The following is a 26,962-nucleotide window of genomic DNA, read 5'->3' on the forward strand; positions in this document are numbered from 1 at the left end:
TCTGTCCATGGTTGTTTTTTTTAAAGAGAATAATGATCAAATGATCTTGTCCTCTGAAAGCTGGACAAGCAATAATAAGCTTAATCTGCAGCAAGGGAGACTTAAGTTAGATATTAGGAGAAACATTCTAACAATAAGGGTAGTTAAGCTCTAGAGCAGGCTTCCAAGGGAATCCACACTGTTGGAATTTGTTTTTTTCTTTTTAAGAACTAGTTGGATAAAAACCTTTTCAGATGGTCTAGGTTTACGTAATCCTGCTTCAACAAAGGGAGCTGGACTTGACCATTTCTCATAGGAACCTTAGTTCTGTGAAATTTGGGATTCAAGTTGCTGCAATTTATGTATGAAGGGAGCAGAATAGTTCAAAAGTTACCTTTTTTTGCTTACTTCATGCACAGTTTGTTTTACGGATGTTGTTGAAACCTCACTTACAAGTCAACCTGTGCAATTGTGGGCTTTTTTATAGCAACAACCATAAAACTGAAAAACAGTATATACAACCAGAGTGAAATCTTTCTTTTGAGAAATCCTGGAAAGAGTAGAATACAAGACTAAAGAGGTTCATGGGAGGTGAAAGTGAACTGTAGGGTTTGGAAAAATGTACGAGCTACCTAGGAACTTAATGTCTAAACTTAGTGGCCCAAGGCTGAATGAATGTTAGTTGGAACAATGGTGGTGGAGTGTGGTAGAAGTGAAAAGCCTGGCTCCTACTTCATCTTCTGAGGAAGAAGGTGCTGGTATTCCTTTCATAAGACAACATCTGCCTGAGGAATAGTAAGAGGTAGTCATGTTAGTCTGCATCTTAACAGAACAAACCAGCAGTCATGTAGCACTTTTTAAAGACTAGCAGAATAATTTATGTAGCTTTATCTCCAGATCTGAAGAAGTGGGTCTGCCCCATGGAAGCTCATCACCTAAATAAATTATTTTGTTCGTTTTTAAAGTGCTACATGACTGCTTTGTTTTTGTTCTGCCTGAGGAGTTTTTCTTTCCTATCAAACACTTACTAGTGGGTATTTATCTAACTTTTAAAGTGCATCTCCCAGCCTCTGGAAAGGAAAATAAACTGTTACACTCTAGCCCTGGTTGTGGGAGTGATTCACTGCAATAGAGCCAACAACAGCTGTGGGCCCTGGGATAAGATGGGAGGTAGTGGCCTGGCTTCATGCCCTGGTAGGGGCGGGACCAAAGATAGAAGGGGTGAGGCCTACAACAGTCAGCCCTCAGGGCCTCTAGGACTACTGCACTGCCCCCTCTCCCAGCTTCCTCACAGCCATATGTACCCAGTGCTGCACTGAAAAAGCTGAAGTGGCAGGTGGCCAGAGATCTGGGCCTCTTTGAAGCACCAGGTGTGGGGGCAACTACCTCTTTGCTCCCCTCCACCCTGCCTTTTGTCAGGCCTGGTTCACCGTTCTGCATCTGAGGCTGTGTCAACAATACAAGATAAATTCGAATTTAAGGCAGTTAGCGCGATACTACCATGTGACTGTCTTCACTGTAAATGCCATTAGCTCGATTTAGGGAGCACTAATATTGATATAATATCGTCAGAACTGGGTGGGTGTAGCATCAAGTTGGAATTAAAATTTCGAATGAAGGCCGGTGTGGAAGAACCAAGTCTTTAATTTGAATTTATTGGCTTCCAGAAGTGTCCTGTATGTATCCCACACAGCTAGACAGTTACCCACCAAGTATGGCTGCTTGTTTCTCTGCTGCTCTCCATCCAGGTGTGCAGGAAGTCCATGACCTTTTGTTTAAATTTGAATTTGAATTCATCAGTACCCAGGCATGCAAATATAAAGGGCACCCATTATTATCATTATACTGAACCGTTCCTGTGCTTTGCAATAGAAAGCAAAATTGTGCAACAGTCCAGGACGTTGCCTCAAGGATGCATTCAATGACTTGACACAATGGGACCATGCTTATGCTAGCACTGTGCCAGAGAAAATGGCACGGTCTCCTGTTTGTTTTTGCACGCTTACTCTGAATTCTGGGACAGTGCTTTGCATTCTGGGATTCTGACATGAAACACCCACAAGCAACTGTGGGTAAGGCACTGTGGGATGGGTACCCACAGTGCATTGCTCGCGCAGTCGACCTTGGATAAGGCAATGGGGATGTGGAAACTCGACGTGGAGAAATGGTGGATCAAATTTCTAGAAGGTTTGTAGACACAAACTTGAATTCACGAGAACAAGGTTAAAAATTCAAATTTAGTAAATGTCAATTTTATCTTAGTTACTGAGCAGAGAGTTCTCCTCTGCCTCTCTCCAAACATCTGTGCTGGAGAATCTTCCTCCCCACTCCCACCACAACAAGTGAAGGAGTGGGATAGGAGGTTATCACTCCTGTCTTGAGCTTAGTGCAGTCCTGTGCTTTGCAGCCCCATATGTGGAGCGCTACAAACTCACAGATAGCCACTTTATATCCATGGACCATTTGTGCAGATCAGCTGTGGATACAAATATTTGTGTCCATGTAATACTCTACCTATGCCATTTGCAGGACCAGGCACATTCTGTCCCGTTATTAGCTCACATATCCTGGTCAATGTGCTTTCATGTGCGTTTTCGTGAAATGTCTCAAGATGTATCTTTGGGAAAGAGAAATTTGAAGGAAACTAAAATTGGTTTGTGTTCTCAGGTCCAGAAAACAAGTGGAAAGACTAAAAGGGAGGCTGGGGCATTCCCGCAGGGGAATCAGAATTGTGGGAAATGCACAGTCGTTAACACAAACTAAAAGGCAGATTGACTTCACTGCAAAGACAGATCAGATACAGGAAGAAGTAAGGGGCTTCTGGCATGGGTAGTAGAAACTTCAGCATTTGAGGAGGCTACGTTGGCCCTTAGTGTGCTGGTGCTTTCCAGACTGAAGCAAATACATATTGATTGGTGACAAATGTCCATTCTATTCAACATCCGGTGTAAAGAACTTTAGCTCTGTGGTAGTGTGGACTTACAGGAGCCTGCAGAGACTTGGGGGGGGGTGGAAAAAAGAGAGATTTCCAATGGCATTTTTAAAGACGTAAGTGAAGGGGCTCCTTTAGATGACAAATTCTTTTAATGCCTCTTCTCTGAGACAGTCTCTTTTTAGAGAGGCTGTTTTTAATGTCCACATCATTACATTTCCTCAAATTGGAGTTATATAATTGCTTGGCTACCTTGATTTAAATATTGTAAGAATTCCAAATCTGAACTATTTCTATGACCAGTAGATAACTAACCTTTCTGGGACTGGCTAATTTGAGGTACCAGAGAGAACAAACAAATGTGAATTCCATACACGCTTTCCCTTAGTGAGCAGAACTCTAAGCAATAATTCAGCTTAAGTTTATAAAGAACCAATCATACCTGACAATCTATGTTGGTTTCTTTTTATATATAAAGCAAATGCAGGAGTTACGATACAATTTGATTTGACTAAAACATTTGACATACTGCTTCATAAAATCTTATTTGAAAAATTAATTCAAGCTGCCTTAGATATGAGCCCTGTTTAAAAGGGCTTAAAAATTGGCTGGCAGGAAGCAAGCAAAGGGTGATGATAAACAGCAATATATTGAGTAGAGGCTGGTGTCCATTGGCATGTCTGCCTCAGAGATTGATGCACATGATTTTAATTAACGTAAGTAGCTGGAGGGGAAGGTAAATTGTCAGATGACTCTGAAAGGCAAGATGTTAGCAATACCTGGTAGGGGAGGGAAAAAATAATACACAGCGCTAAAAATACTCATCCTGGAAAACTTAGAATATCAAATGTGAGGTAATTGTAGTTCCAACAGTATGTATTTTGTCTTGTAAGCTACATAGTCCCACTGTCTCCTGTGAGGCCTACTCAGGTGTCTGCACTAGTTCTCTATGTAGCACTAATGCAAGCACTTTTTGAAGTCCTGAGTATCTCTAATTACAAAGATGTTGGCAATTAGGAAGAAAGTCAAGTAATTATGGAGTGGCAGCTGAAGGAAATAGATTGCTCAAGCAACAAAGGAAAACCCAGTTGTCGTCCATTAATGGAGGGAACTTTATGGGGAAAAGAATTATTCAGAGTGGCCTAACAGAAGAACTGAGAATAATGGGATTAAATCAATTCATATCTTTTGATGTCTTGCCATGGGAGTAAAAATCTATTGGGGCCTTCTTGCTATTGCTCTTCAGTTTAAAGTTTCATGGCTGGAGGCTGGCTGCTCTTGGTACAGGACACATGCCTCCAGAAACTGTCCCACCTACTATTTTGAGTGTTTGGTAAGGCTAAAATACAGGCAAGGCTTCTGTCGAACAAGCTTTTTATTGGTTTTCAAAATGCAAAGTATTTTTTGTTCCGTCCCCACCTTGCTAACAAAGAGTAGTTTCTGCATTCTCACTGATGTTGGGTGCTTTGGTGATGGTTGCGTGCTATCCAGTTAGAGCTGGTGGGAATTTTCTAGCTTTAGAAACCTCAAAACATTCTATCAATTTTGAAAATTCTTTTGTGAAACAATTTCCTGCTGTGTTGTCCGTCCGTCAATCCATCCCCCGTCTAGCACCAACATACAGTTTGAATAAGCTCATCAAATGAAAATTCAGGCTGACCATCAGGAAATTTAGTATGGTGGCACACCACTCTTAAACTTTTGAAATAGTTTCTCAAGTAAAATGAGGAACCCTCATAATCTGCATCATTGTCCAGTTAAAAAGGACAACACAGTGAAGAACATTCTGAAAATAACAATCCTATGCTGATGAAAGATTTCCATTAGAAAAAGATGGCCAAAGATAAAATAGGCTTTTTCACTTTCATTTCTACCTACATGACCATGAAAATATTCTGTCATAATGTCTCTTGTAGCTGATACTCGAGCTTAAAATTTTCTAACATGCAGAACGCAATTCTGTGTTTTTTAGGCGGAATGGAATCCGAGGCTGAAGCTAGGCAAAAACAACAAATGAGAATCATGCAATCTAAATACCAGCAAAAGGTCAGGAGGAATACATATGGGTTGTTGTTGTTGTTGTTGTTTTGTTTTATTTATTTAATTTAGGAAATACTTATTTTTCTCAGAAGACCACTGCTCTATGTGGCTGTAAATTAACTCCCAATGGTTTGACAAAAGAAATAGAAATCATGAGATCTCAAGAGAGACAAAGAAAAGGTGGAGTCGAGACACTTCTCTGCAATGAGGAAGATGACCACTACACAAATGCATAAACAATTTTGCTGATTGCCTTTAGAATAATGAAGATACTAATAATGCCGCTGAAGTTGCCCTTCATATTTTCAATGTGCTACATAAATATTAGTCAACACACCAACCCACCTCTAAGGGCTTTAAGTATTTGTTACCTTCAAAGTATGTAAGTTCTTTGTAATGGGGAGTATGACTCCTGACATAGCCACCTCTTGTTAACAGGTTATCCATGATGTTAGTTATGAACAAGCTATTGTACAGTCTGGATCTTTACTTTCTAATTCAAGTTAGGGTGCATAAGGACTTGATTCTCTTTTCCTTTGTAACTTCATCAGAAACAAAATTTATGAATGGAAGTGGTGCAATACAAAACTCAAAACTCAAACTCTATGTGTGTGTGTGTTCGTTCTCCATTGCCATCTAGCTGAAGAGAGAAGAATATGCAAGAATGAAGAAAGAGACTGAAGAGGCTGAAATCCTGACCATGAAAATGATTCAAAGAGAAAAGGTAAGACTTGCTATTGCAGACTCAAACCAGGTTATTCTACTGTTTTATCTGTTTGAACCTATGTGATGGATCCTACACTCAGGTACGCCAGCTGAGGATGTGGATCTTCATCTGAAGTTTGTGTATCCCCTTAGATGAAATGTGGGCTGACGTTGTGCTGCGTTTACAGACTCTGATTTCTGTGGCTCTAGTAAGGAAGCAAATTGTTCTGCATGCCATGCAAGTTGTGCCTTCAGCTTTAACTTCTATGTTGCTTGAGTTGCATACCTCATGTTGATAAATGTGTACCCCAAGGAGAGGCCCAGAGCTGGAAATGCTGTGGATCATCTAAGGAACCTGTTAAATTTAGCAAAAGTATGTGTGACTAATATCACCAGACCAGAATGATGTGTTTCAGAGAACTGGGTCACCTCCTGGCCTGGGAATACACTTTGTCATGTTGTTAACAAAACCGTTCCAGAGGTGGAGCATACACTGAAATATCTTATTGTTTTGGCTGGTACACCTTGGCTTTTGTTTTGATTAAGAGCATACGGAAAACTCTGCCCTGATTCAGGGAGTGGATAAATAGAATTACACCATCTCTTCAAAAGTTTGAAAGGCTGAGACAGGTTTTTTATATATGGAAGAGCATTCTTGGCATTGGCAGCTGTACAAGAATACCGTTTTACTTGTTCTCCACAAAGACATGAGAGGAACTATCCAGTATGACGGCGCATTATCGGATGCTTTCAGAATCAGGAGCGGCGTCAAACAAGGATGCGTGCTTGCTCCGACATTGTTCGGGATCTTCTTTGCACTCCTCCTGAAGCATGCCTTTGGATCTTCAACAGAGGGCATCTTACTGCATGCAAGATCTGATGGGAAACTGTTTAACCTTGCAAGGCTGAAAGCTAAGTCTAAGGTGCAAGAAGTCCTCATCAGAGACATGCTGTTCGCAGACGATGCTGCTGTAGTGTCTCACACAGAAGACCAGCTTCAAAAACTGCTGGATCAGTTCTCCAAAGCGTTCAAGGACTTTGGGCTTACAATCAGCCTAAAGAAGACAAATGTACTCGGTCAGGATGTTGCTGAATCCCCATCAATCAGCATTGACAACTATACGTTAGAGGTCGTCCACGAGTTCGTTTACCTCAGGTCCACCATCACTGACACCCTGTCATTGGATACTGAGCTAAATAGGAGGATCGGAAAAGCAGCCACAACTCTGTCCAGACTCAGTGAGAGAGTGTGGAATAACAAGAAGCTGTACACTCACACCAAAATGCAAGTCTACAGAGCTTGTATCCTCAGCACCCTCCTTTATGGCAGCGAGACGTGGACCCTGTATGCCCGCCAGGAAAAGAGGCTGAACGTCTTCCACTTGCGCTGCCTCAGGCGCATCCTTGGAATATCATGGAAGGACAGAGTGACCAACACCGCCGTCCTCAAGCAAGCTGGAATCCCAACCATGCACATCCTCCTCAGGCAGCGTCGACTCCGCTGGCTTGGCCATGTCCACAGGATGAATGATGGAAGGATTCCAAAAGACATCCTGTATGGTGAGCTAGTCTCTGGCAAAAGACCTCCCAGACACCCCCAGTTGCGCTACAAAGATGTCTGCAAGAGAGACCTCAGAGAGGTAGACATTGAGCTGGACAACTGGGAAGAACTAGCAGACGATCGCAGCAGATGGAGGCAGGGGTTACACAAGGGCCTTCAGAAGGGCAAGATGAAGATCAGACAGCTAGCAGAGGAGAAGTGAGTGCACAGAAAGCACAATAAGGACTTGCCAGACACCCACTACATCTGCAAGAGATGCAGCAAGGACTGTCACTCTCGTGTGGGTCTTCATAGTCCCAATAGACGCTGTAAATGAAGTCCTCAATTGAAACTTTAAAGGGTGTGATCCATAGTCTATGCAGACTGAAGGACGCCTACTACTACTGGCTGTGTATTTATGAAATGAGGAGGGTCTAGGGTAGCCATCTTCAAGTGATTGTCTCTGTTCAAAGGGTTGGCCCTGTAGATGAAGCCATAATGTCTTCAGTGTATTCAGCGTAAGAGGGTACAGAGCAATTATCTAATGCAGGGGCAGATTCAGCCCATCAAGCCTTTGATCTCGCCCCTAAGACTGTGGAGAAAGTGTTGGATGTTTCTCCCACCCTCACTTCCAATTGGATGGCTTCCTGCTAATAGGAACTGAGAGATTTTCCTGCGGGCTGAGGCATTGTGAAAAACTGGCCAATTGGAGCTGAGGCAGCGCAGCACAATTTCTCAGCTTCCTTTGGCCAGTTTCTACCCAATAGAAGCTGAGAGAGTTGGCTGAGGGTGAGGGGCAGTGCAGCTCAATTTGCAAAGTAGGCCCCCCTCAGAAATTATTGCCCACCCCTGCTGTAATTATGGCAAACTTGTGGAATGCTGCACTTATAGATGTAAACCTGCAATTCTACTGCAAATGCTTCCATGAAATAAGGTCAGGGCAAAACTGCTTTTCTCACAGGGGTGTTTACTTTTTCACTGAAACTCCACTGGCGTTCCTTTCTTCCTTTCAACCTGCAGACTCCCAAGCCTGTCCTTTGTTCTGATATGCAAACCTCCCCAAGTGGTAAGTGCAGGCATGATTTTGTTGGGAGGTATTTACCCCAATCTGGGGAACATTTCAGAAGTTGTGGAAACTCAGGATGAAGACGACGGGAGTCCTACCAGTGACATTTGTGTAGCCAGGATTTCAACCTTGGAGTCCAGTTCTTACATGGTGCTATATGGTCACATATGGCTTTGAAGGCAACTTGTCTGTGTGGCTGTAAGTTCAAGATAACAGCTGTTATTTTGAAATAACTTTGCTGTAATCTACACAATTCACATGCTATTTTGAAGTAAATTTGAAACAGCAAGTGCATTATTTCAAAATGGGTAAACCTCATTGCAGGAGAAATAGCACCTAGTTGTGTAATAACTTTCAAAATAGGTGCTGTTAAGACATGGGATAGTGCTTATTTCAGAATATCAATTTTGAAATAAATGCTATTCCCGGTCTTAACACCTATTTTGAAATGCACAGGCTGCACACACAGCACCTATTTCAAAATAGCACCTGAGTGCTATTTTGAAATAGCTAATTTTAAGTACTACTGTTCACACAAATGTATTTCAGAGTAACTGTTCCAAAATAGCTTATTTTGAGATAGGGCTGCTGTGTAGACCTAGCCTAGGAGCCCATATGACCTGTCACCTACACTGTCACTGACTCTACGGTGGGAAGTGCTCACTGAAATGTCCTACACCCTTCTTTCTATCCCTCTCTTTACTGTCTGCAGTGCTGCGACAGTGGTAATGCCAGCACTGCTGTGTCAGAGTACCTACTTATCCACCACCTTACCAAACTGTGCTAGTTGACCAGCTTGAATGTCACAGCTATGATATGAGCCTTGGACCACAATGTTTATGTCTGTTTACATAGTCTTGAGAAAGTGGCTAAGAGGCACTTGGATTTTCAGCATCAGGATTAAATCATATGGCATTTGGTTTTTCATCAAAAATTGCCATGGTGTTCTGAAAATATTCTGTGGGGTATGCTTTGTCCCTACCTCCTGTTACCATTGTGTAGGAGTGTAAAGGTTGTTGTCTACTTTGTGCCACCAGCCTTACTTCCCTAAAGATTCAGAAGGCTGCCTGTGAAACTACCTGTAATTATCCCTGTAGTGCCTTTTGTGGCTCCACACTAGAAGGTAGATTGTAGCCTTCTCACATTCTCTTTTCCAGAATGTATGCCTCAACCTTCGCCTGACTCTGCCCGGGACACCATTTGCTACAGGATAACAGGGGCAGTTCCACTCCCTCGCAGCCCAAGACCTTCGACCCAATCTTTGGGAAAACAATAATAGCATCAAGAATGGGGGGGGGGCCGAAATTATACAGTTTGGGATAGAGAATGTTCTATATGCTGGCACAACTTTGCGTGCCCCTGGTCTCTGCTTCCCTCCAGAGGATAGAGATAGTCTCTCTTTTTAAGAAACCCTTGGGAGACTAATTAGAACTACTTTAATGCAGATTATAGAAATTAGGGTATAGTGACAGCTTAACTTTTTTTTAATTTCTGTTTTTCCTTTTGTAAAGATCAGAGACCTGTTTGGAAATACAAAATCATCCCTTCAGATTATTCCCACCCACCCCCAAAATCTCCTCATCAAAAATAATTGCAGGGTTTATTTTGTTACACAGTAGTGATCTGTAGGTCCTTCAAAGTCCTGGGCCAGATTCTATACCTCACTCTCCCACAACCCTCCTAGCTGAGCCGGAAGCAAACATTTCCAGTTTGCGAAGGGCTCTCATCTGTGTACTAGGGACTATTGGTGGATAGGGGGTGGGGGGAGGAGGAATCAATTTAGGCTTTTGTATACTGCCCCTGTGCAGGAGGAATGCCCTCTTAGTCTTCTGGAGCTGCCTTCTGGAACGGTGACTGTGAAGTCAGTCGGCTGCAGTGCCCTTGCTTTTCAATAAAACTGTGTCTACACTAGCTGGTTCTTTCAAAAGATTTTTTTTTTGAAAGACGGGGCCTATTTCAAAAGATCCTGTTGAGTGTCTACACACAGTGCTCTTTCGAAAGTAAATCAAAAGAACGCAGCCCACCTTTCAAAAGCACACTTCCACTCTCGTTTCAGGAAGAACGCCTTCTCTCAAAAGCTTCTTTCGAAAGAAAACAAGTAGATGGTCCATGGGCCCTTTTTTTTTTTTTCCTCAAAAGAGCAGTCCTCATGGCACCTGGGTATTTTTGATCCCTGGCCCATTCTTTCAAGAAAGTGGAGGCTGTGTGGACGCTCTCTTTTGAAAGAGCAGATCACTGTTTTCATCCACCTTTTTGTGTGTGGACTCACTCTTTTAAAAGAAGCTCTTTCCAAAGAGATCTTCCAGAAGGACTTCTTTTGAAAGATCTGTGGTGTAGGCGTAGCCAAAAGAGTATGCCATGGTTGCTGCAGCCCAGTTTGCCACCCACTTCTATTTTTCCTACCAGTTCTTCCCTCTTTGTGAGCAGTAGGTCAAGTTGTGCACAGCCCCGGGTCAGTTCCATCAGCACTTGTATCAAAAAGTTATTCCCAACATTCTCCAAAAACATCGTGGATTGTCTGTGCTGCTGCTGTATTGGTCTCCCAACAAATGTCTGGATGATTTAGTCTCCCATGAGAACCAGGGCCTGTGATTTGGAAGCTTCTCTCAGCCGTCTGAAGAAATCCTCATCTCCTTGAACTGGCTGTCTATAGCAGACACTAACTAAAGCATTGCCTCGGTTGTTTCCACCTCTAAGGTTAACCCAAAGACACTAAACTGGCTTTTTTCCCTCCTTATTCCGGAGCTCTGAGCAATCATACTGCTCGCTCACAGAGTGCCAACTCCTTCTCCTTTTCTCCCCTGCCTGTCCTTCCTAAACAGTTTATACCCTTCCATGAACATGCTCCCGTTATGCAAATCATCCCACCAAGTCTCTGTTATTCCAAACACCTCACACTTCTTTGACTGTGCCAGGGCCTCTAATTCTTCCTTTTTGTTTCCCAGGCTTCTTGCATTTGTGTATAAGCATCTGAGAGAAGTGGCTACTTTCTCCTCTTCACCCAGGAATCCTACTCCTTCCCCAGTTACCTCAGGGCTTGTGTCACTGTCCCCCGACAAATCTAGTTTAAATCCCTCCTCACTAGGTTAGCAAGCCTGTATGCAAAGATGCTCTTTCCTCTCTTTTTTAGGTGGACCCCATCTCTTCCTAGCAATCCTTGTTCACAAAACAGAATCCCATGGTTGAAGAAACCAAATCCTTCTCTGCAACACCACCTACGCAACCATGCATTTACCTCAGCAATTCGACGATTCTTACCTGGACCTCTTCCTTTCACAAGGAGGATGGACGAGAACACCGCTTGTGCTCCATATTCCTTGATCTTTCTTCCTTGCGTTATATAATCTGCAGTGATCTTGTCAAGGTTGCTCTTGGCTGTATCATTAGTTCCTACATGGAAAAGTAGGAAGGGGCAATAGTCTGCAGGTTTGATTATTTTTTTGGAAGAGACTCTGTAACATCCCGTATTCTAGCTCGCTTACTTACAGACTCTTCTACAAAAATGCTCCTAGTCTTCTTGGTGACATCTTGGAGCTGAAAAAAATCTTCATAAACAAACTGTGAGGTGCTGATGGTGATTGAGATATAATAGTACTTAGGAGATGTATTGTTATGTTATATGATCGAATGAACGACAGATTACTGATTATGTCATGGAGGCACCGTTTAGGTTTTAAATTCATGGTAAAAATTGCTTTAAAAAATCTTCAGTCTAGAGACCAAAACTAGTAGACTCTTAAGGTTACCTGAGGAGTTCTTGTCTATATTGTTCTGCTACAAGCATACCACTTTAATTAAAATGAAGGTCTGGACATTGTCTAGTCCATCGACCTGCACTTGGCAAGGCCAGGTAAACCTAGGTGATCCCTAACATTTGGACAGGCACCTGTTTTTTAAAAATCTCCAATGATGGTGATTCCCTGACCTCCCTTGAACCCCTGTTCCAGGGCTTAACTACCTTTTATACTTTTAAAAGTTCCCCCACCCCCACTATTTAACTTAAATTCCAATGCTGCAGAGCAAGTCCATTGCTGCTTATCCTTTCTTCCACAGACACGGAAAACAATGTATCACCAACCTCACTAATATTTGAAGGCTTTTTTCAGCTCCCTCTATTAGCCGTCTCTTTTCAAGACTAAACACACCTTGTTTCTTTAACCTTTCCTCACAGGTCAGGCTGTCTAAATCTTTTATAATTTTTTTTTTATTCTCTTTTGGAATCCCTTCAATTTGGCCTGCAAAACTGGATGTACCGCTCTATCTGATGCTGCACCAGTGCCAATTACAACAGAACGCTTTTTCTCCTGTGGTTCACATAAGATATTCCTGCTTGTAGATCTCAGATATTTTGTAACTGCATTGCATTGCTGGCTCATATGCCATTTGTGATCCTCTTCTAAAGCACTTCCGTATAGCCAGTCATTCCCTGTTTTGTACCTGTACATTACATTTTTTGACTTGCTAATTGTAGTACTTTGCACTTGCCTTTTAATGATTTTAATCTTGTTGATTTCAGACCAATTCTCTGATTTTAACAAGGGCAGTTTTTAATTTTAATCTTAACCTCCAAACTGTTTGCAACTTCTTCTAGCCCACTGTCTGCCATGGATTTTTAAGCCATGCTCTGCTCCATTATCTAAATCATTATTGAAAAGACCCAGAACTATGGGTGTGGGGCACCGATAGATGCATTAACTGATTCATTGTCAGAGTGGGAGGGTGTATCTATCGGTGTCCCACAGGCATAGTTCTGCATCTTTTTAGTAATGATTTAGATAATGGAGCAGAGCATAGGCTTAAAAATCCTCATTTCCCTAGTTTGCTTATGAGAATGTCATAATGGGCTACGCCAGAAGCCCTTTTTAAAATTAAGATTTATCACAGCTACAGGTCCCCCTCCCTGCATTAGGCTACTAACCTTGTCAGAGCAGGAAATGGATAGCTACAGTGATTTGCACATTGGCCTGCTAAATCCAGGGTTATGAGTTCAATCCTTGAGGGGGCCATTTAGGGTTCTAGGACAAATAGATTTAAAAAAAAAATCTGTGAGGGATGGTGGTAGGTCCTGCTGTGAGCGGCAGGGGACTGGGCTCCCTGACCTCTCAAGGTCCCTTCCAGCTCTATGAGAGGTGCAGTTAGATCTTGACAAATCTGTGCTGGCTATTCCTTACAGCTCTGTTGTCCTCCAGTTGTTTGTATATTGATGACATTTGATCATTTGTTTGCATGACCAAAGTCATATATAGACTTACTCTTGCAGGCATACTCCTGCAGAGAATGCCATTGAAGTGAATAAATTTCCTGAGGTCAAAGAGGTCTACCCACTCAGCCTTAAATTGTAGTACTGGGGCTTTAAAGAGCTACTCCTGCAACCTTGTAAAACGGTCGTGCATCTTTACAAACCCGTGCACAAAAAGTCCCCCTTTCAAGCTTTTCTGTGAGCATTTATGATGTGGGAGGAGGGAAAAGAGAAGCAAACCCATTATAGATCTCCAGTTGTCACAGGCAACAATTCTCTAAGTTTCAAGTCTGCCACAACTACAGTTATTCCTGGAAAAAATATTGATGTAGCTGTTTTGTTTGCCTACTTTTACAGTTTTCTGGCACTCGCATCCCCATAATGTAAAACATTTATAGGCCTTGTAGGTAGTAAAATTCTCAATAGTGATGTCATTAAAAGTGCAGTATCTGAGCAAATGCCTCCACCATGCAATTTGTTTATCTCCTTGCATTAAGTTCACGTTTTAAAGCAAGTTGGGGAATCTTGCTAATCAAATAAGTAAATAAGCATCAAAGGGAGATTTAAGAATAATCAGAGAGTCTGAAGATGTTAGTTGTAGGCACCCAGAGACTAGTGGGAATTTTTACTGTAACAGATTAAGAACTGAATAACCCACCCCATTCTGTAGACAAGTTGTGTGGTGCACTGCAGTGCCCTAGAGGGGTGTTGCTTTGGCTGTTGTCCTCCGGCAATCTCAGCTCACTTACAGACACATCACTTCTGAGCTGAAGAAGAAATGGGCAGGGAAGGGAAGAGTTAAAAATGGAGGGAATAAGATTCCCAGTTGTGCTGAATGTTGTCCGTGCTGAGTCAGATGTGTTTGGCCCTTGGAACAGATTTTTTTGGTGAGGAGCAGGGGAAAAGTGGTATCTCATACAGTTGAAAGCTAGAAGAATCGCTGACTGAAGTAGCAGCACCTCAACTAGGTGCATGTCTTTGCTTGAAAAATCTTAAACTCACTCCCTGCCCCATGTATTATAGGAACCCTCTTTTGATCAAAGTCCCTATTAATTTAAAGTAGTTAAGGGGCTAGCTAGCTATGCAAGTGGGGGCATCGCAACTTTCACAGCTGGAGAGCTACTTTGCCATTTGGGTTTGTTGGGAAACAGCTACAAAATAAGACGTGATGGTTACAGGTGCTGAGATTCTCAGAAAAATAGAGGTGCTTGTGTAAGGGTGCTGTATCACAAATCATTGTATCATGTTTTGATACAACCGCTATGTGTGATTATCAATCAATGTCCTTTCTTTCTCTAGCTACAAAGACTAATTCCTGTTTTAGGAGGAAGAATACTATTCAACAGTACACCAGTGTTGCCTGTAAGCTGCGCACTTGTGTGGCTGCATGGGAGAAGTTCAAATGCCACACAACTATTTAACAGAGCTCTCGCATCTAGGTTTTCTGTTTCCAGTGGTGGTGCACACTTGCACATGCCCCCGTGCACAAATTTATTCCACACATGAATGGAAAAAAATCCACAAATGGATGAAAGACTACAGGGACCACAGCTGTCCCTCTTATACTTGCTGGGAGGAATGGGAGGGTGGATAGATTAAGGTTGGTTCCCAGCGTTTTCTATGGAATTGACTTGGGTTCCCCTTGTTGTCTTGAGCCTATCAGCCTAGGCTAAGAATGATCATCAGTACTGCTCGTTGTACTTGTAATCCAGGCTAAAGTGAGGAGCATGGCTCAGCGTCTCTAAGGTTCTACATGGAATATTCAGTACTGCTAATCAAGGGCTACTGAACTGTTTAAATCCTTTTGAGGCCTTCCTCTCCCGCATGAGCCTCTTCCTGTCTAGGAGATGAGGGAAGTTAGTGGAAACCACCTGCTATTACTGAAGATGTCCATTTTTCATATGTGGCATGGGCATAGATGTGGGTGCACCTCATTTTTAGGAGTGGAAGGAATATATGACTAGAGGCAGTGTTCCTGGTGCCTCTTAAACTCCTACAATAGCAGTGCTGAGTGTTACAGATCTGAAGTCTCAGAAGCACACATAGCAGCTGGTTCTACAGGCCCTTTAGAATGAGAACTTTCTCCTAGTAGAATCTTAAGGTAACTTGAACTTTATTGTAGAGTCTTTAGAATAGAAATTCTTCAAAAGTTTCTGGCGGGTGGGGAGAAGCAGATAAAGCTGAACTCATGCCATCAGTGTTAAATGGTACAGGGGTAAAATCCTAAACAGGACATCCCTGCCCATAGCTCAAAGAATTGTTTCCACAAGAGCCAAGTTTCCTGAGATCAAACACAGTATGGCTTGTTTTCTCCGTATGGCATGTACTGGTGTATAAGCTTGCTATTTCATTAGCATTTCCTGCATATATTCTAAGCTGTGCATAGTTAAATGTAATAAGCAGTTCTGTAGCACCTTAAAGAATAAGAAATTTCTTAGGTAATGAGCTGTCATGGGTGAGACCCACTTCAGATTGTGTAATGGTGCATATTAGCTGAAGTGAGAATACTGTGCATAAACTTGTTCCTGCTGAATCTCTCCCTAAACAGCAGTCTTCACAAATGGCAGTTCTCTCTAAAATAAAGAAAGCCAATACAAAATTAAATCTTGTTGTATTAGTGTGCTTTGTAGTTTGGTAACTAGTAACTGTACTGCAGAGGTTTCATTTTTAGCATTTGCTGAAGCCAGGAATTTTGCAGCCTTCCTGCACACATCTCTCCTAATGCACTCCAACGTGTTTATCTACAGTACCACAGCTGTTCCGGTCTTGGCCCGCTTTGAAGAGAGAGCGCCACTGGCAAAGTGCTTTTATGGTGACTGAGAGCACTCCTTCACTGTGACTGAAGCAAGGATTTTAAGCTAAATTGGTGAAGGTGAAGGATAAGTGCAGAATCCAGTGGCCGATAGGGAGTACATCAGGTTTTAGTCTAAGCACTATTCTGCGTGGTAGTTTTTGGAGAATCTTTCCTACCTTTACCAGTTGTTGTCTGATATTTCCTGCAGTTTTGTATTTCACATGCAAAATCACTCTGACAAAGTCCTGCTTTTTGGTGTTCACAAAAATATGTCTGGGGAGACACGTGCGGTTGTTTTCAGCCAATATTACCCTCTTGAGCCCTGTCAATGCCAGGGTTTTCTCCCATCGTGTTGGGGAGTCCTCCAGCACCGCCAGTTAGCCGTGAGTCCATCTTACCATCCGCTAGATTCTTGAGGCAGTGGCTCTGTTGACATGATCTTCTCAGTGTCTCCCCTTGAAAGAATGCCTAGGAATGCTTAGGAAGGATAGACAGGGAAGAAAGCAGGGAGGTGTTGCCTTATATATTAAAAATGTACACACTTGGACTGAGGTGGAGATGGACATAGGAGATGCACGTGTTGAGAGTCTCTGGGTTAGACTAAGAGGGGTAAAAAACAAGGGTGATGTCCTGCTAGGCATCTACTACAGGCCGCCTAGCCAGGTGGAAGAGGTGGATGAGGCTTTTTTTAAACAACTAACAAAGTCAGGCAGGGCCCCAGGTTTGGTGCTGATGGGGGACTTCAACTATCCAGATATATGCTGGGAAACTAATACAGCGGGGCACAGACTATTAAGTAAGTTCTTGGATTGTATTGGAGGCAATTTTTTATTCCAAAAGGTTGAAAAAGCTACCGGGGGGAAGCTGTTTTAGATTTGATTTTAACAAATAGGGAGGAATTGGTAGAGAACTTGAAGGTGGAAGGCAGCTTGGGTGAAAGTGATCATGAAATCATAGAGTTCACAATCCTGAGGAAGGGTAGAACGGGAAACAGCAAAATAGAGATAATGGATTTCAGGAAGGGCAGATTTTGGTAAACTCAGAGAGCTGGTAGGTAAGGTCCCATGGGAAGCAAAACTGAAGGGAAAAACAGCTGAGAGCTGGCAGTTTTTCAAAGGGACATTATTAAGGGTCCAAAAGCAAGCTATCGCGCTGTGTAGGAAAGATAGAAAATATGGAAAAAGACCACCTTGGCTTAACCAGGAGATCTTGCATGGTCTCAAAATAAAAAAGGAATTGTATAAAAAATGGAAACAAGGAAAAATTACAAAGGATGGATATCGGCAAACAACACAAGAATGCAGGAGAAAGATTAGAAAGGCTAAGGCACAAAATGAGCTCAAACTAGCTACAGGCATAAATGGGAAACAAGAAGGCTTTTTATAAATATATTAGAAACAAGAGGAAGACCAGGGACAGGGAAGGGCCATTGCTCAGTGAGGAGGGAGAAACAGTAATAGGGAACTTGGAAATGGCAGAGATGCTTAATGACTTCTTTGTTTCGGTCTTCACTGAGAAGTCTGATGAAGGAATGCCCAAAAAAGTGAATGCTAGTGGGAAAGGGGTAGGGTTAGAAGTTGAAATAAAAAAAGAACAAGTTAAAAATCACTTAGGAAAATTAGAAGTCACCAGGGCCTGATGAAATACACCCTAGAATACTCAAGGAGCTGATAGATAAAGGCTCAGATACCTCCTCTATCATTTTTGGAAAATCCTGGGAGGCAGGAGAGATTCCAGAAGACTGGAAAAGGGCAACTATAGTGCCCATCTATAAAAAGGGGAATAAGAATAACCCAGGAAACCACAGGCCAGTCAGCTTAACTTCAGTGCCAGGAATGATAATGGAGCAGGTAATTAAAGAAATCATCTGCAAGCACTTGGAAGGTGGTAAGGTAATAGGAAACAGCCAGCATGGGTTTGTAAAGAATAAATCTTGTCAAACTAATCTGATAGCTTTCTTTGATAGGATAACGAGCCTTGTGGATAGGGGAGAAGTGGTAGATGTGGTCTACTTAGACTTTAGTAAAGCATTTGATACGTTCTGTCATGATATTCTTATCAGAAAACTAGGCAAATACAATTTAGATGAGGCTACTATAAGGTGGGTGCATAACTGGCTGGATAACCGTACCCAGAGAGTAGGTCTTAATGGTTCTCAAGTATAACAAGTAGGGTTCCGCAGGGGTCTGTGTTAGGACTGGTTCTGTTCAATGTCTTCATCAATGATTTAGATATTGGCATAGAAAATACGCTTATTAAGTTTGCAGATGATACCAAACTGGGAGGGGTTGCAACTGCTTTGGAGGATAGGGTCATAATTCAAAATGATCTGGATAAATTGGAGAAATGGTCTGAGGTAAACAGGATGAAGTTTAATAAGGACAAATGCAAAGTGCTCCACTTGGGAAGGAACGATCAGTTTCACGCATACAGAATGGGGAGAGACTGTCTAGGAACGACTACAGCAGACAGGGATCTAGGGATTATAGTGGACCACAAGCTAAATATGAGTCAACAGCGTGATGCTGTTGCAAAAAAAGCAAATGTGATCCTGGGATGCATTAACAGGTGTGTTGTGAACAAGACACGAGAAGTCATTCTTCCACTCTACTCTGCGCTGGTTAGGCCTCAGCTGGAGTATCGTGTCCAGTTTTGGGCACCGCAGTTCAAAAAAGATATGGAGAAACTAGAGAGGGTCCAGAAAAGAGCGACAAGAATGATTAAAGGTCTAGAGAATGTGACCTATGAAAAAAGGTTGAAAGAATTGGACTTGTTTAGTTTGGAAAAGAGGAGATTGAGGGGAGACATTACAGCGGTTTTCAGGTATCTAAAAGGGAGTCATAAGGAGGAAGGAGAAAACTTGTTCTTCTTGGCCTCTGAGGATAGAACAAGAGGCAATGGGCTTAAACTGCAGCAAGGGAGGTTTAGGTTGGACATTAGGAAAAAGTTCCTAACTGTCAGGTTGGTCAAACACTGGAATAAATTGCCAAGGGAGGTTGTGGAATCTCCATCGCTGGAGATATTTAAGAACAGGTTAGATAGATGCCTATCAGGGATGGTTTTGATAATACTTGGTCCTGCCATTGGGGCAGGGGTCTGTACTCGATGGGTTCTCGAGGTCCCTTCTAGTCCTAGTGTTCTATGATTCTGTGAAGTGCCAGTGTCCTTTTCAAGAAGCATTCATGGAAGCCAGCAGTCTCACCGATGGTCACTCTGTAGAAGGAGGTGTTGAAGCAGCTCTGGCAATAGCTTTCCTCTGGCATTCGTCAACCTTGTTATAGGGCCAGGTATGGCACAAATACCTCATTGAGGGATAGAAATCTTCTGTCCTGTTGATTCTTCTGTATGTAGAATCTAGCTGCATCTGTCAGCTGAGAATTCCTTGGGTTATTGACTGCTATAATAAGGCGTCTACTCTCGTGGATTGGGAACTAGACTCAGGGTGCAAGTTACATACTTTCTCTGTGACACTTCAGTTTCTGCCTCTGTTTCCCAGCTGTGTAATTCCAAAGCATGGAGCACTTTGTCAAAGCATCCTCAGGGAAAGGTACTCCAATTAATTTATTTTAGTGGCAACTTGATTTAGTGGCTAAAGAGTTAGGAGCATAACTGGGTTTCTGGTACTGGCTTCACTCTCTCACCAACCAGGAGAAAAATATAATCTATTATTTTAAACTTTTATATTCAAAATTAAATTTAGTCTTTTGACCCTGCTGCCAAGAGATATTTGGCTATTGGTAGGGTGGTGGATATAAGAGACAAATGGAGGCACTGCCTCCCATCGGTTTTAGTGCTCAACCTTTTCCCCTCTTTCTAGCCCTATTTTGACCCTTTCTGAAGGCTCCCGCAGCTTGGAGACTGGTGTGTCTTTCCCCAAAAGTATATCTGTGAACTTAAAAGTGAAAAGTCTTCCAGCTTACCAGACCTATTACCATAACGTTGAACCTGTGGAAGAACCATTTTTGAAGCAATGAAACTATTTAACAGACAAGCGCCAACTCTAATTACTGACAAAAACAGGTGTGAATTACTATTTATGCAGAATCTTAGTTTAAAATTTCTTTAAATATTTGATTAGGTTGTGGCTGAGGATTATAAAATCACATCTCTAAAAATTCCATACATATACATATAGATGCACAATCTGAGTATTTAGCTATAGACTTAAATGTTTAAATCTTCAGACATACACCTTTTAAAATAAATTCTTCAAAAGACCACCCTTATATGCAATATGCATTTTAATTACTAGAGGATAAATATCTGCTTCCAAAGTTCCTGACCTTTCTATCAATTCTTACTCTACTCTCATGCCCTTAAAGGAACAGTATTCCTTTTCTTGAACCAGCTGGACAAATGAGTTTCTCTTTTACTTCTAAATATTTGAACTAGTGTAAGTGAAATCTCTACTGAGCTCAGTAGGCTTTAAAATATAAAATCCTCTGTTCCTAAAATCTTTGGGAACATATTTTAACAAACATATAGTTAAATGTCTTATGAAAATCACTCAGTAAGGCGGTGACCACATTAGCCCCTCCTTTCGGAAGGGTATGGTAATGTGACACTTCAGAATATGCTAATGAGGCACTATCATAAATATGCAGTGCCTCATTAGCATAATAGCAGCTGCACGCACTTTGGAACTGCTGGTTTCGAAATGGCCTGTGTCCGTGTGGCCAGGAGCCTTTTGAAATGACCACCCTGATTCTGAGAGCCCCGTCTTTCCATCTGGTTTTGGGAAGAAGGGGCTTTTGAAGTCAGGGGGAGTTGTTTTGAAAGGCCCTCAGCTAAACTGTCAGTTTCAAAGTGCGCAAGGCTGCCATTATGATAATGAGGCACTGCATATTCATGGAAGTGTTTCATTAGCATATTCTGAAGTGCCACATTACCGTAGCCTTCCAAAAGTGTGGCCATGACCTAAATGAATCTTCCCTTTTTTCAATAAACAATGAACTTTGTTATGAACACACTAAACTGCTCCAACTGGTTAATTTAAGGTTATGTCTTTGTTTTCAGTCTAGGTAGTAATCTAGAATAATTATGGAAGCTTAACAGTGTGTTGAGAACTTAAAATCAGCTTCGAAATACTAATGAAGAAAATGTAAAATAGAAAAGGGCTGCATCATGTATTCCATAATCCTTAATGTTGTATTCAGCAGGACAAAATCTCTGACAAACTTCAGGGTATATTGGAAAAAACTGACTGACTTTTTTTTTTCATTCCTGGGTTTAGTGCTTCTAATCAAGTAACTTCTGCATGCCCAATCTTCACAATCTGGCGTGCGGTGGAAAATGTGCTCCATTTTCTTTAGAAAGATGTTTTAGAAGAATGCATTCCGACCTCAATGTCATTTGCTAGATTTGGGTTCAAGGATTTAGCTAGAATGGGTGATCAGAGAAGAGGAAAACAGTGGGCAGGGTGTGAGGCGGGGGCAGGGCGTTGTAGGCACAGCAGTGGAGTATGGATGGGTGCCACAGGCTGGGAAACTTGCCTCCCCAAGCAGTGACTTCACCCATTGTCCATGACTATTAGTCTCTTCTTAAGAGAATGGTCTAGGCTGAAGCCTCTTTAAAGCTCTTTACCTGTGTTTGTAGGCAGTGGTATGCTGGGTATGAAATCTAATTGGCTTTTACAGCATATGTAAGTAGTGGAATCATTCGTATCACCGTTAATTCTCAATGTCTTCAAATTTGCAGGCTGAAAAACTGGAAGAAAAAAGAAGGCAACAAGAAAAGCAGAGGAGGGACCTGTTTTGTGAAGATCGCTATTTGTAAGTACAATTTTAAATCCAACTACTTAAACCTGAAAGAGGTTACAGTCCCTTTATAGGCATAGATGGTAAATACAGATTGCAGATGAGAAGCAGATGAAGTAATTCTTCCAGCAAATGGTATCTGGCCTTGTGGCTCCAAGCTGTTTCTCTGAAGCTGACCCTCTGCCCATCACGTATTCAGGCTTCAGTGGTTAGGATATGTCTTTTTTCTTAAAATATACTCCTGATATAGATTCTATATATAATCTATAGTCTCCAGAATTTCCACTGATTTGAACTGTTGCAGAATGGCTTTTGTATTTACTTCTGCTAACATGGGGGTGGGTGGGTGGGTGTGTGTGTGTGTGTGTGTGTGTGTGTGTGTGTGTTCAGACAAATAATCCAAGACAAAAAAGTAGTTGGGTAGAAGAGAATGTGTAACCTAATTGTTTCCATGAATAAAATCTATCAAGAGTACCACCATGCCATCGTGATGGATGTTTTTAAAAATGCATCGCTAAATGGAAAATATACTAGCATAGCAGTGCAACAGGGAAAATGCTTGCAAGTTAAAACTCACTCTGAACCCTCTATTACAACTCTCTGAATGTCTATTTGTCAGGCATTTCTCAAGCTTGGTAGCAACCCAAAGCTGATTAGTGTCTAAAAGAATGAACAAATTCCAGTTATTCTTTATGCAGGAATGAAGCAAATTTTTTTGAGAGAAGCAAAAAAATTTCACCTTCGGGGGCAGCTGATGGACTTGTTTTTTAAATGTTCATACTTTGGTGTAAAGGTTTTCATAAATAGTAACTAGACTTGTATGAATATATTTTGGATTCTGGTGCAGGCTGAGATAGCACACTCCCATAGAAAAAACTCTAGGGTGGGGTATAAACCACAACAAAGTTGGCATTTCCTTTAAGTACTGCTTTATGAAAGAAGGGTAAAAGAAGTATGGCCACATAGTCTCTCAGATCCTGGAATCTGCCGTCCAGTGGAAGTTTATCACCCTTTTACTCAGTGCTGGTACTCAGCTAGCTCCCCGACTCCCACACCCAGCCAATCCAATGGCTGGGACTGCTGAGGTACCAGTACTCAATGTCAGCACAAAAAAAGCACTGCTTTTGCTATGAATAAAGCAAAGGCTTCTAAAATGCATTGTTCTCTCCAGCAGTCCTGGATGCGGTATGTCAGCTCTTGTCAGTTACAGGCAGAATGCCTGTTTGCCCTGACTTGGGCATAAAACTCACTGTGTACTGCAAGAGCCTTAATTAGGCCTTTGCTGTACATTGAAAAGTACAGCTAAGTGTGTTGGTCCTGCTGGCTCAGATGTACTTGAGTCCTTTCAGCTGTTTACCTAACAAACTGAAGTAACTAAGTTTTTTAACTTCAGTTACACCGTACTTTCAGACACCGTCAAGCTTTGTTTCAGCAGAGACTGCATGTAACTGTAACATGTATTCGATTCTGTGCTTTCGGCATGTAGGCTGTGGCCACACCAGCCACTCCTTTTGGAGGGGCTGTGGTCATGTGGCACTTCGGTAGATGCTCATGAGGTGCTACCATGTATGCGCAATACCTCATTAGCATAATGTCGGCCACGCGCCCTTCAAAAGTGCCACGTTCGAAACACACGCCACCCGTGTAGCCGGGGGCCTTTTGAAACAACCGACTGATTTTGAAAGCCCCTTCTTCCCATTTGGCTTTGAGAAGAAGGGGCTTTTGCAATTGGGGTCATTTCGAAAGGCCCCCAGCTACACGCGCGGCGTGCATTTCGAAAGCAGCACTTTTGAAGAGCGGGTGGCTGCCATTATGCTAATAAGGCATTGCATAGTCATTGCGTATTGCTACTGGTAGGTGCCTGTGGGCCACAAATGGTTGTAGACATGCCCCTCCATACATTTTTATCCAGATCAGTCTTGAAACCACACTGGTTTGGTTTTGCACCCCCACTTGCCCCACTTGGGAGGCTGTTCCAGAGCTTCACTCCTGGATGGTTAGGCTTGATATTATGAGAAGGTTTCTAAAATTGCTGGTGACCAGTTTATGTACATTTTGTTCTTATATTCACAGTGGTGCTTTAACTTAAATACCAGGGAGGGACAGCAGTGTTCTCTCCAATATATATTTATAGAGAGCAGCCTTATTTCCACCTCAGCGTTCTTCTGGTTTGGCTAAACAAACCAAGCTCTGAGTCTCCTCTCATAAATTAAGTTTCAGTTCTTCAGCTTTTTTAGTACCTCTTCTCTGCACCTGTGTGAGGTTTTTAACTCCTGTTCCTTAGAGCTAGGAGACCAACCAAAACAAAAAAGCAGTGAAGTAGCACTTCAAAGACCAGCAAAACAATTTATTAGGTGAGCTTTCGTGGGACAGACCCACTTCTTCAGAACATAGCCATACCGGAACAGACTCAATATTTAAGGCATAGAGAACCAAAAATAGTAATCCAAGGTTGACAAATCAGAAAAAAAATTATCAAGGTCAGCAAATCAGAGAATAGAGGGGCGGGGGGTGGGGAGAGAGTCAACAATTAAATTAAGCCAACTTTGCAGAAGAGCCCCTATAATGACCCAGAAAACTCACATCCCAGTTCAAACCATGTGTTAATGTGTCAAATTTGAATATAAAAGAGAGTTTAGCAGCCTCTCTTTCCAAAGGAGTGTGAAAATTCCTCTTCAGTAAGACACAAACTCTTAAGTCATTAACAGAATGGCTCACTCCATGAAAATGCTGGCTGACCAGTTTGTGGATCAGGAGTGTTTTTATGTCTGCTTTGTGTCCATTAACTCTCTGTCTAAGAGAGTTGAAGTCTCTCGAATATACAAAGCATCTGGGCATTGTTGGCACATGATGGCATAAATGATGTTTGTTGACGAACAGGAGAAAGTGCCCATGATTCTGTGACTAACCTGGTTAAGTCCAGTGATGGTATCCCCAGAATAGATATTTGGACAAAGCTGGCAGCGGGCTTTGTTGCAAGGAAAGGTCCCAGGACTGGTGTTCCTGCGGTATAGACTGTGGCTGTTAGTTAGAATCATCATAAGGTTGGGAGGTTGTTTGTAGGAGAGAACAAGCCTGTCACCTAGGGCCTTCTGGAGTGTGACATCCTGATTAAGGATAGGTTGTAGGTCTTTAATAATGTGTTGCAGTGGTCTGAGTTGGGGGCTGTAGGTGATGACCAGTGGTGTTCTGTTCTTGGCTTTTTTTTTTTTTTTTAGGACACCAATGTATTCCTGATGAGGTCTCACCAGTGCTTTGAATAATGGCACTAAAACTTTTCTGTCTCTACTGGAAATAGTGCTAGGGTGCATCAGGAAAGGTATTAGTCTTTTTTGGGAGGCTCTTCTTCTAGGGGAATGCACCAAAACTGAGTTCTGGCACTCTTCTTCTATTAGAACATCAGAAAAAATTTTACTGCCAGTTCTGTAGCAGCATGGGAACTGGGACAAGAGCCCCTGCTAGTCCCACAGCAAGATTGGGACCAGGGCATTAAGACTGAACACACTAACCCCTATGAGGAATCATCAGACTTGAGTTCCAGCATCCTTTTTTTCCCCTTAGGAAAGAAAGCACTGGTCTTTTTCATTACCACATTATATTGATGGCTGAGTCCTCCTGTAATCAAGCAGCCTACCCAGGCCTGTCACTTCCAGCTGATAAGTCCCCAGCTGATAGCAAAAATCTTTGTCCCTTACTGCATGCCTTTGCAGTATTAAAGTTCATCGCATTCCATTATTCCAGTTTAAAAGGTCATCCAGAGCCTCTTGTATGATATTCTGGTATAATTCCATATTGGAAATACCTCCCAGATTTGTGTTTATCTGCAAATTTTATTAGTGCACACTCACTTTTTGTGTCAAGGTCAGTAATAAAACTCTTCTTTAAGGTTGGCACGCAAAACCTGCAAAGATCAAACGCCATATCAATTCTCGCCCCCAAACTCCACTTACAAATCCCCACTGCAACTCTGCTGTTTATAGCTCTAATTGCTTCACCAGTGCCACTGGCTGGCTATTTGTCTGATTTTTTTTTTATAGGCCCCTATAAGGCTCTGCTTATCATACACCCTGCCCTGTACAAGCCTGTACAAACTGAAGGAAATGCACACACACATGCCTACACCTCAGGCATGGCCACTAAGAATAGTGATGGGAATAGTAAACACACTGTATACCATATGCAGAGTCTTGTGTTGTGGATCTGTTCCAAATAGTAAACCAGCTAGATGAGGTTGGACCAGGGGTCAGTAACCTGCAGCTCCAGAGCTGCCTGCGGCTCTTTCAGGAGCCAGTTGCAGCTCCGAGTGCTGCCACTGCTGACTCCTCTTGCAGATCCGGAGGTTGCTGCCACTTAGACAAAGCCCGCCATTAACATGGGCTTTAGGGTTTTTTGTTGTTTAAGCAGCAGCAGCCTCCAAAGCGGCAAGTGATGTAGGTAGTGGCAGGGAGCCCTGGAAGAGGAAGTTGGCAACCATCTGCAAGCTACATGAGGGGGAAGGAGAGCTGAGGGGAGGGACAGCCAAGCCTACCCTGCCAGAGCTGTGCTGGGGAAGAGGAGGAGGAGGCCGGACAGCTGCCCGCCCACAGAGGGAGGGCAAGAGGGCGCCTCCTCCCAGTGAAGCAGGAGCAGCTGTCCTATACGAAGGGCTGCTTAAACCTCCCACCGCACTCAAACCAGCGCAAGTGGGGCTGGACTGAGTGGCTTGCTGCGGTTGTGTCAAGCCCAGGATGCACACCTGGCACAGTGACTGCCTCCTGCCTCGGGGCACTGCGGGGTGTCTGCCCCACAACCCTTTGCTTTCAGCTGCTCCCAGCTGAAATCAGTCACTTCCCTTCAAACAGCCTTTAAAATAAACACCCAGGCGGCGGAGGGAGCAGCAGGAGAGGCGGTTGTCTCAGCCAGGTAAATCCT

At 42.6% G+C, this 26,962-nt stretch overlaps 1 protein-coding gene across 2 annotated transcripts in view; it reads left to right on the forward strand.

Annotated features, from left to right (window-relative positions):
- EPSTI1 (epithelial stromal interaction 1) overlaps positions 1 to 26,962 on the forward strand; it is a 100,320-nt gene that overhangs the window by 40,218 nt on the left and 33,140 nt on the right. For both annotated transcript variants that reach the window (XM_074988373.1, XM_074988372.1), the window contains exons 4-6: positions 4,884 to 4,957; positions 5,592 to 5,675; positions 21,993 to 22,066. In XM_074988373.1, the coding sequence (XP_074844474.1) occupies positions 4,884 to 4,957; positions 5,592 to 5,675; positions 21,993 to 22,066 (232 nt within the window). The remainder of the gene's footprint in view (positions 1 to 4,883; positions 4,958 to 5,591; positions 5,676 to 21,992; positions 22,067 to 26,962) is intronic.

The sequence above is a fragment of the Carettochelys insculpta genome, chromosome 1, assembly GCF_033958435.1.
Source record: "Carettochelys insculpta isolate YL-2023 chromosome 1, ASM3395843v1, whole genome shotgun sequence".
NCBI lineage: Eukaryota > Metazoa > Chordata > Testudines > Carettochelyidae > Carettochelys > Carettochelys insculpta.